The following is an 11,045-nucleotide window of genomic DNA, read 5'->3' as shown; positions in this document are numbered from 1 at the left end:
TCAGGATGCGACCCTGCTCGTTCATTCCTTTGCCACAGGGTGATCTGGAATGTAGGAACTCTATTTAAGGAGAGGCACCACGGCAGACAGAGTTTGTAGGAAGGAGGTTCTCAGCTCTGGCAGACAAAGAGCCGAGCGGCTTTATGTCGCCGCCATGCCTTCGCCGTCCTCCCTGGTTTGGTTGAGAATCCGTCAGTTTCTTTCACTCTCTCCTTTTAGTCTCCTGTTTCTGTGGAGTTTTAATTTTGCAACCTCCCCCCCCTCACCACTCCGTTCTACCTTTCACGGCACAGCGCTGGAGCTGCATGCTGATGAGATAGCACTCGGTCGACTTACAGTCAATCATTCTCCAAGTAATTTTTATTTTAAAATAACGATCCCCGTGCCCCACTCATTTTCTGGGTCATGGGTAGGCCAGGTTAGGTAGTGAGAGCATGTGATTTTGGAGGTGGTACCTGGGACAACTCTGTTAACAAAGTCACATTTCTTTCTGGGCAAGAAACCCCCATTTTTTCTCCCGATAGCTTATCTGGGAGGGGAGACCCCCCCGCAGACTTCTGGATGTGTTTTAAAGCACATTTGTAAGGATCGTTCAAGAAGGAAGGATGTGTGTGTGCCCGCGTGTAATGTGTAGCTTCAATTAGACACTTAAAAATCTCACATGGATTTTTTTTTTCACTCATTCAAATTGTCACGTCTTGACAGCTCTGTGCAGATGTATTCCCATCAGCTGAACAATAGGTCACTTTATTATTATTATTATTAGGCATGTGGTCAGCCTTTTTCGGAACTTTATGATTAATTCATATGAGTTCGTTTCCTTATTAAAAAATATTTAGCACTTAGATAGCGCTTTACCTTTTCAAAACGTGGTGCAAACATTAGCTGTTTTTCATTCAGCTATTTAATCTTGCCAGTTGTTCTTTCTGTTTTGAGTGTTAAATCTGTGTTTTAAATCAAAGTAACAAATGGTTCAAGTAATATAGCATTACCTGCTGTGAGTATTATTGTGGAAATGTGTTTTCCCACCAGTTGGTTGCTTTTTTAATCTCATCCTTACATTAATTTTTTGGTTCTTTTCAGTTCTCTCTTTTAATTTAATTTGTCAAAAATCTAAAAATATAAACAAAAATATAAGGTTTAAGTAATTGAAATTTATATTAATTATATTATATCATCAACCAAATCTGCAACAGTGGGAGTTATATGGCTACCCTATCTAAACTATTTTTGTAATCTATTTAAAAAACAATTAAAATAATTGCTATTAGGCTATATATTTAGGCTGCTCTTTACAGACATAGATAAGTGCATGCTAGAAATATTAAGGTAAGTAAACGCATCAGGAGTTTTAGCTTTTAAATCTTTGAAACAACCCTGCTCTAGCTAAGGCGGAACTCGCATTATTTGTATAGTAATAGCATTGTGCTGGATCAGTGATTTTCAACCTGTGGTCCAGGGACCCCCGTGGGCCCACAGTTTATGTCTAAGGATTCCACGAAAGGTTGTCCATACCTTAGAACAGAGGTTTTTCGACCTGTGGTCTGCAGACCCCTGCCGTCCGCAGACTACGTCTACGATTTCTGTGTCTGCACCTCCATTTGAAATTCTTTAGGCAGCCAGCAAATGAAAAAAAAAAAAAAAAGGTTGAAAACCACTGTGCTAGATTGGACACTCAGTGAAGAAATCTTGTATATTTTATTTGACTGTAAAAAATAAAAAGTGTAGCACCATTAGGGTGCTGCACGCACAGAATATATAAAATAATAATAATGAATTAATAATACCTGAACTAAGCTACCTAGCTATATCACCCTGGTATCTAGGGAAGCATCATCATGACATCCAGTGCTTTACCTCTTCCAACATTCACTAATCGGTCTGTCGAATAACTGATCTACCGGCATGCTACAGATCTTGCATTTGCAGGGGGACATTCCTCTACTTGTCTCCCCCAGCTCTAACTCCTCCGATCCCACTCACCAGGTGAAATCAGAGCCTTCTGCGTTACCAGGGAGCACAGCCAGGCCAGTGTTTAGTCATTAGAATTATGCAAGGCTGTGAGCAATGCAAGGTGGCACTTAGCCCCAGGGGCATGCACTAAGCCGCAGCAACAAGCCGCCACCACTGTGTCACTTTCTCTCCCACCATGTGCCAGCCCGCCCTGCCCTCTCGCAAGTGGGACCAAGTGACAGCAGGAGGAGGGACCCTGGCCCGTGGCGTCCCCACCCCCTTTTAAATCGCTCCCCTCGCGGACTTCACGCCCATTGACCAGGGCCAGCCACGCCCACCCACCGCCTCCCGCGGGCTGCACCAATCAGGGCCCTCTGCAACGTTGATTGAGGGAGGGCTCCGCGGCGTTGCAAGGGCCGGTTCCATCCCCAGCCCCCTCCCCTACTTGGAATGTTGGGCCTTATAAGGAACGTGTCTCCATGGCCACATTGTCAATGAATTCCACTGTCAGAGTTCAGCCGCTCGCCACGTGATCCTCCCAGGGAACATCTTCGGGGGGAGGGGCCGGGGGGGGGGGAATTGACAAGCAAAAGGGCCATTCTTTCTCTTTAAAAGTTTGTGTGTGTTGCGATTTCCCCCCCGCTTCTTCCCCAGCCCCACCTCCCCCCCCTCCCCCTCCAACCCCCCCCCCCCTTGCTTCTGTCCAAGGAGGGGGAAGAGAAGACAGAGGAAAATTCAAAAGGTGGAATCTGTCTCCATCTCATTTCAGATCTTGACTTTTATGAGCCTGCAAGTCATACGCAGACACACACACCAAGGGGGGGGGGGGAGAGAAAATCTTGTGAAATGTGCGTGTGATTAATAATCTAGCTTTTAAAAGACACAAACCAGCAGCTACACTGTAGAGCATCATCCCCCAAGGCTGAGACAGAAGAGAAAAGACATTGCCTTTCCCAAGGTACAGTACGTTTCTTTTAAATGATCTCTCTCTATTTAGCTCTGCTCCCATTGTTCCCCCCCCCCCCCGACCCCACTTTTGCCTCTTCTGGACGCGTTTCTTTTCCGATTTACATGTTTTGGTACACCTTTATCCCCCTTCAAAATAAAATCACTTTAAACAAAATTGCCAGGGGGGTGCAAAGTAGAAAGAAGCCCGTCTGGTTGCCGGCTAGAAATCGAAGCGAGAAGGGAAAACGAAGGGAAATATTCCGATTCAGACTAAACAAAACACGCACACCCCGATACTTGCACAGAAGTATTGGCAGATAATCGCGTGTGTGAAAGAGACGCGGGGATAGTCCCTCCTATAAAGGGAAGGGAGAATCGGAGACGGATAAACTCTGCAAAACCCAAGATGATTTAAACGCTGCCTTATTTTGTACGTTATTTTTATTTGTTCCCTTACCCTTTTATGCCCAACTTTTCCGCCTGATCAGAGGCAGTGAAATTGACTAAAGAAACAAAGCGCGGATCCGAGTTTAGTCTGCGAATTTGGTGGGCTATCTGGATTCCTGTGTTTGCATTAACTGAGGACAAGCGAGGAACCATCCGCTCTCCCAATGTATGCAGGATCCCTCGGTGCGTGGGGAGGGCGTGTGGTTTTATTTGAGATCTTGGCGACCGGTTGTGTTTGTAATTAGGGTTCTCTGGGGTTGATTAGGAATTAATCGCTTTTAAATTTGGATGCACGTGAGGGGGACCGGGGGAGAATCTTTTTTTTTTTTTTTAGATCTGTTGCCAACCTGCGCGGTGTGTGTTCGGCCTCTGGCATGTCATTCAGATGGGTTTGGAAGAGAAGCCAGAGTCCAAATTGGCTGAGAGTTTATTGTGAAATACGTAACGCTTGGTAGCATTTTGATGGATTTTTTTCCCCTCTTCCCCCTTTTCTCCCTTTCTCTGTCTTCCCCCCCTCCCCGTACCAGATCCGTAAGGAATCGGAAGTCCCTTGGGAGTTTCTGCGTCCAGCAAAGTTTTGTTGGGGTTGTTTTAATGGGGCGGGGAAGACGAGAGCGGTGGATTTTTGGAGTGGCTGAGATGACAATAAAACCCTCCAGGAATCTGGCTTCGTCATTTTAGCTCTCCCCCCCCGCCCCCCCGATTATAATTCTGCTCTTTGCAAATACCAAATCGACATTGCAAATATTAATTATCTGTTATTCTAGATACACACCCAGCAGGGAGAGAGAATTTAATCTAAACAAACCTCTCTTCTCCCGTGCCCCCCACGCCAGGACAGAAGGGGGCAAGAGAGGGTGTTTTTAGAAAGGAGCTGGTTGTCTCTTTCTCTCTCTCTCTCGGTTGCTGGAGAATTTGGGAGCCACGAAGAAACTGAACGAATTCCATTGCGATCATAGGGGAGAGACTTCAAAATACCACCCCCTTCTTATTGATTCCTTTCCTTGCTGGGTGGATTAACTTTCTTTCTCTCCTCCGCCGTCGATTTATCTGCTCCCCCTTCCCTTCTTCCTACCCTCGCCCCGATCCCGACTCTCCTCCACCTCTCCTTCCCTCCATCCCGACTCCTCTCCTCCACCGCTCCTTCCCTTCTTCCCCCCATCCCGACTCCTCTCCTCCACCTCTCCTTCCTCGCATCCTGAGTTCTCTCCTCCACCTCTCCTTCCTCCTTCCCCCCATCCCGAGTCTTCTCCTCTACCTCCCCTTCCCCCCATCCCGAGTTCTCTCCTCCATCTCGCCTTCCTCCCTCCCCCCATCCCGAGTTCTCTCCTTCACCTCTCCTTCCTCCCTCCCCTCATCCCGAGTCTTCTCCTCTACCGCCCCTTCCTCCTTCCCCCCGTCCCGACTCCTCTCCTCCACCGCTCCTTCTTCCATCCCCCCGTCCCGACTCCTCTCCTCCACCGCCTCTTCCTCCTTCCCCCCGTCCCGACTTCTCTCCTCCACCGCCTCTTCCTCCTTCCCCCCATCCCGAGTTCTCGCCTCCATCTCTCCTTCCCCCCGTCCCGACTCCTCTCCTTCACCGCTCCTTCCCGTCCCGACTCCTCTCCTCCACCGCTCCTTCCTCCTTCCCCCCATCCTGACTCCTCTCCCCCCATCCTGACTCCTCTCCTCCACCGCTCCTTCCTCCTTCCCCCCATCCTGACTCCTCTCCCCCCCCTCTCCTCCTGCCCCTGCCCCTCCCCCCGCTAGTATGGCCATGGTCGTGAACCCCTGGCAGGAGGAGATCCCCGGGGGCCCGCCCGGCGCCCAGCCCCCGCCGGGCCTGCCGTGCGCTCCGGAGCCCGGCGTGGCCCCTCCGCCGCCGGGCCCCCCGAAGGGCGCGGTGGCCGCGGGCCCGCCGGAGGCGGGGGAGAAGGGGGGCGCCCCGCCGAGCGTGGACTGCATGGTGTGCGGGGACAAGTCCAGCGGGAAGCACTACGGGCAGTTCACCTGCGAGGGCTGCAAGAGCTTCTTCAAGCGCTCGGTGCGCCGCAACCTCAGCTACACCTGCCGCAGCAACCGGGAGTGCCCCATCGACCAGCACCACCGCAACCAGTGCCAGCACTGCCGCCTCAAGAAGTGCCTCAAGGTCGGCATGCGCCGGGAAGGTGAGCGCCCCCCGCCCGGCCCGGCTCGGCCCGGCTCGGCTCGGCCCGGCCCCGGCCCCGCCGCTCCTTGGCTCTCCAGCCTCGCCTGGCGGCCTCGCCTTTCCTCCGGGCTCTCCCTTTCCGTGTCCCCTCCTCTCTGTCTCTTCCTGGGGTCCCCTCCCTGTCTTTCTGCTCTTTCTCTCTGTGTGCTCTTCTCTCTGCCTCTGGGTTCCCTTTCTCCGTCGTCTCCTTCTCTCCGTTCTTCCCTCTCGCTTCTCTTTCTGTCTTTTTCTTTCTGTGTTCTCTTCTCGTCTCTCTGTCTCTTCCTGGGGTCCCTTCCCCCTCTCTGCTCTCCCCCTCTCCCTGTCTTTCTTCTCTTTCTTTTTGTTCTCTCTTTTCATCCCTTCTGTGTTTCTCTTTCATTTCTCTCTCTCTCTGTTATCTTGCTTTCTTTGCCCTGGTTTCTTTCGATGTTCCTTCTCTAGTCTCTCTCTCTGTGTTCTCTGGATCTCTCTCTCCTCTCTCTCTGTTCTTTCTTTCTTTCTTTCTCTCTTAGGAAGAGGAGTGAGAGAGGGGGGAAAAGGAATGCAAAAGGGGAGAAAGAATGAAAGGTTTTCTTTCTCTGGTCATTCCTCTCTCTCATTCCAAAGACAGAGAAATGAAAAAGAGCAAGAAAATCTCTCTTTTTAAATTCTTTTTCTTTTATCTCTCCCCATTCTCACTCTTGAATTTCTTCATGCCTTCCTTTTCTACATCTCTACCATTTTCTCATTCATCCACTTTCTCTTTTCTCACTACTTTCCTTTTCCTTCTCTAAATCTTTCTTCCCTTCCGATTCCCTCCTCCTCTCTCTCCATCCCCTTTTCTATTTCCCTAAATGTCTCTCTCCCTACCCTCTCTCATGACATCTCTTTTATTTCTTTCCCTCTATTTTCTCACTCTCTCCTTTCCCATCCTTTCTCTGCTCTCTAGACAGGATGCCCACCTGTGCGGAACTGTCTGATCAGCTTCCCCCTCACTGAAGGCAGCAGGGTCATGTGTACCAGGCATCACCCTTCCACTTGACAGTCCTCCTTGCAGGTGCCCTGTGGTTCCCTATGTATTCTCTTCCTTCCTTACTTGCCACCCTGCTATCCATCCCCCAAAGCCCTAGCCAGGGTTCTTCCTGTCTAGCTGCGAGTTTCCAGTTGCTACGCTGCCGTCTTAGGGACTTGGTATGTTCTTAGTATCATTCCCATCCCATATACTCCCCAGTGCCAAGAGAATTCCAGATACCATTTCTTAACAGGGATCTGGGTAAAGTGGAAACCCACAGGCTAGAAATGTGTCAGAATTGCTTTTGTCGAGTTCTCAACTCATCTCTGTTTTATTTGCTGCCCCCCTGCATTTCAGACTGGTTTTCCTTTCCTGTTCCATGTAGCTATTTTGTTTTTTAAATGAAGGGCAAACTTCAGATACCTGTTGCAGGGCAAATATCAGGGAACTTTCATTCAACTGAATTAAGCTTTGCACCAGCTTTTGGCTGAAATTTCTGATCTACACAAAATCAGATGGTTTGTCCTTTTTGCCAATCCCAAATTCATCAGCCTCCCCCTTAACATTCCTGCATACTGATTCCCCAGTGTTGTCTACTGTACTTCCCCATTTGGGCCTGAGAAAGTAAAGCCTGGATATTTGTTGATTGTTCTTTAGCAAGAGAAAAGCAGAATCCTTAAAAGGCTAAATTTCCCCAAGACCCTTTACTTGTAGATTACAACAAAAGGATCATGGGAAATAACCCTAATTCATATTTAGCTTGACTATCTGATCAGTGAAATTAATCCTTCGAACGAGTGAACCTTTATTTTCTCTTGGGTTTTTAAATAGGGCTTGATTTAGAGAGAGTTTCTCTGCAGAGGTAGGAATTTTCACTGTGCCCATATTCATGTTATTTAGAACAAGGTAGGCAGTGAAAACCAGTAGGAATAGAAATATTCTTTTTTAAAAAATGCATCTGTATGTCTGTGATAGGAATAAAAAAAAAGGCCAAAGCTGATTACACTGAATTCACCATCCTTATATTAACCATTATCAGGATTTAAAATTAAACTAGAATTTAGCAGTAATGTAACATGCATGGTTTCCTCACACAAATATATTGAGTGGAAACAACAACATACCTGGCATTCAGATAGCATCTTTCATCAGATCTCAAAGCCCTGGAGAAATTTTTTTATTAAGTTACACTCGCGCAAATGTAGGATTGCAGAAAGCATGCGACAGCATGGGAGTCTCTCAGTATAAGATACACGTATAACAATAATACTCAGTATGTATGGTACTTCCTTCATAATGCGAACTACCTTCTTTAACTAGTAACAATCAAGAATCCATACAACTTAAATAGGAATCACATTATTTTTGAACTTTGCGCAAATGATCAGCATTTCAACCATACTATTAAAGACTTCTCTTGTACATTTAATTTTCTCAGTTAAGGAATGAGTTGGAAAAAAGTGGTAAAGTTTCTCTCCCATGATGGGACATATTTCAGAAAACATCAAGACAAATCCCTTCCCGCCCCACTCTCCAGAGTAAGATTTTTCTTTGAAAACTTTGCCCCCTCCCTTTCTGTGAACGTGCCCAGTAATTTGGCTGCAATAATGCATTCATGGCATTTAATCTTCTTTTGGGGAGATGATTACTGCATATCCCCAACGGGTACTAGTAGCAGACCTTAGCAACTCTTGCTACTCTCGTTTATTTATATATACTTATATATACACAAGAAAGCTGCTAATACATTTATTCTGCACAAATGACCATTCAAATCATCAGCATAAAATCCTTATGATTTATCCCTGATCCAGCTGGGAGCTGGGATAGCTCAATCTATTTCCTTCTCTCCTTATTTTCTTTTCAGTTGTGTGTGTTAATTTCTTTATTAAGCCCTCTGTCAAATCTGGCGATTAATGCTTCTCAGATCATGGGCATGGCTTTGAGAAAAGGAAGTTAGAAAGGGGACGGTTTTACCTCTATTATTCCCTTTACTGAGGCCCTTATAACGCATTTGGGTGACATGGTGCTAGGCACCCGGCAAAACGCTATGTTGGAGAGCTTCACAGGGCAAAAGTTCGTGCAATCTGGAGCCATATTCACACCCAGAAACCTCTGCCTTAAAAGTCATCTCTTTAAAATAAAATTGACGTTCTAGCGGTGGTTAGGCAGGGACCCCTGGGCTAGTGCAAAAAGATGCCTGCTGTCCAAATGCACGCATCATACAGTGGGCAGATTCTCACTGGGTTTAAATTGGTCCAGCTAGGCTGAAATCAACACATGCTGAGGATTTGACAAAGTCTTTTATTCTTTTTTTTTTTTTTTTTTTTTTGTAAATAGAGAGAGAAGCTGAGTCAGGTAACTTATTGAACTGCTGAGCTAAACATGACGTCTGTCATAACCCTACACAGCATTAGGTAGCATAATAAGAAAATTGTTGGCCTGTGTTCATTAACAAACACGTCTTTATAGCCCAAGGTGAGCTTAGATCACTACAATTCTGGTTGAGCGGACACTAAATTTTTTTAGTGGTTACTCGACATTTGAAACATCTATGCTGAGAGATTCAAAAGCATTTTTAAACAGCTCTCTTCCCTGTATTCCTTTTGATTTTTTAATATCCATTTTACTTGGAATTTTATACCAGGTAAATATTTACATTGGCAAGTAAGCTTCAACTATTAGGTAAACATAAACAAAGACATCTATCTATCAAGATACATCTACTTATCTTTTTCTGATTATGTAATGCTACATTATATAATTTGTTCAATACCAATTTAAATTTGGGATAATTTTTTGATTCAAAGGATTTCAGGAGTTGTTTGAATGATTCCCTTGCTTCTATGCAGAACACACACACTCAGCTGAAATTATTGAGCGTAGGTTCAGAAATGATATTTTAATTCTTTGCCAGTTATCGTAGGCTGGGAATGATAGCTGGAGAAAGCCCACAAAACCCCACTCAAAAAACAAAAAATCAAATTTCCATCCAAATCCTTAAATGCAATTTACAAAAACTGGGCTCTACGGAAAAATTCTAGAGTGTATTAATGAATTCCAAACATAGAATTCAAATTGTATCTTACAAGGGATGTTTCTTATTGCAGCCTTTTTCCTCAGATCAAGAATATTTAAGGGAAATTTAATTACAAATAGACTTGCACAAAGGTTTGGTAGTGAGTGATGACTTCATCTGGAAAGTCATTTAACTTGAAAAAGGGACACATGGAAACAAATAGATTGAACAAGGGCATGGGAATGGTCCAGTATATGTGCTGATTTTCAGAACGTTACGTTTCATTTTTTTTTAGTTTCATCAATATTATTTGATTGGGGTGAATTCACTCCGAGTATAGTGGCATTGAGTGAACTTTCAATAGCTCTATTCCCCAATCCATTTTCCAGCAATAGAATAGTCTGAATTTTCGCTTTTCTGCCCCTCGCACTTGGCATTGGAAACGGGTCACGTTGCGTTCCCCGCAGATTAGGTCTTTTGTTAATTATTATAACGATTAGGAGAAATCCCCTTTCGTCATTTAAACACCTCTGTCAATTTTGGTGGGCAAACGGCTAGCAATCTATTAGCCATCTCACTGAAGTTTAACCGCCCAGTTTAAAGGATTTGCCACCAGGGTCATAAGGAAGGTTTGTAATTGTTAAATGCATTTCTAAAGCATCTGCCCTCACAGTATCTGGCTGATTTTACATGCTCACTAGGTACATTGCATTTATGCAATAATCTACCACTGCGATAATGTACCAAATTTGGCCCAAAATAATGGAAATGTTTCTGTGATTTATTTATTTATTTATTTGTTTAATTCCAGAGAGAATAGGGATTTTTTTTTTCTTTTTAACCAAGCAACCATTTCCTTGGCTTGCTGGCTTGCCCTTTGCAGCACTGTGCATCAGGGCCTGAAAGTGAAATTGACTAGAAACAAGTGACACTGGCAGGTCACTGCCCCAAAAAAGTGAATTAGAATGTCACAATTCTCTCTGGCTTACAAATAATCGAGGGAGTAGAATTTTAAAAAGTGCCGAGCATCTATTGAGATGCACTGGTGGAAACCTGGATGGTTTAGGTAGGTTCCGAAATAGGAACTGAGCTCTTTCGAAAAGTTGGTCTGTAAAGCTGAGTAATATTAGGGAGGAGAGAGAGGGGGCATTTATTTTAAAAATAAGTTCGATTTTTTAAATTTGAGTGTCTGTGTAGCCCTTTGATTTTTTTCAAAGCCATTTGATTTTTTTTTAAATAAAACAGGAATTATTTTAGGCATAAAAAATCAGCAATTTTTTGGGTGGTCACCAGTATTTTGCTAGCAATCACCAAAGATTAGAAACAATTCACTCAGGGCCTAGGAAATACACAGCAGAGAAATCACCTCTTTTTCAGTTCTTAGATATCTCTTCTTTGTATTACTGCTATTACTAATTGCTGTATCCCCCTAAATTTACATGGTATTTCACGACAAAGAGAAAGGTGCCTTCCTTGTTCTGAAGAGTTTCTGATCAATAGACACAGAGCCATGTTTT

General features: G+C 45.0%; 1 protein-coding gene across 2 annotated transcripts in view; it reads left to right on the top strand.

Moving 5' to 3' along the window:
* Positions 1-2,469: 2,469 nt before the first annotated feature.
* LOC102945062 (nuclear receptor subfamily 2 group F member 5-like) overlaps positions 2,470-11,045 on the top strand; it is a 35,241-nt gene continuing 26,665 nt past the window's right edge. Inside the window, exon 1 of one of the 2 annotated variants that reach the window (XM_037883442.2) lies at positions 2,470-2,911. Coding sequence is in view for 1 of the 2 variants with exons in the window: in XM_037883441.2 (XP_037739369.1) it covers positions 5,099-5,495 (397 nt within the window). In the remaining variant the exon portion in view is untranslated. Of the gene's footprint in view, positions 2,912-4,998; positions 5,496-11,045 lie in introns of those variants that run through there. The other variant, XM_037883441.2, reaches the window with a different exon arrangement.

This window comes from Chelonia mydas, chromosome 24 (assembly GCF_015237465.2).
Source record: "Chelonia mydas isolate rCheMyd1 chromosome 24, rCheMyd1.pri.v2, whole genome shotgun sequence".
NCBI lineage: Eukaryota > Metazoa > Chordata > Testudines > Cheloniidae > Chelonia > Chelonia mydas.
This window is presented reverse-complemented; position numbering and strand designations above follow the sequence as displayed.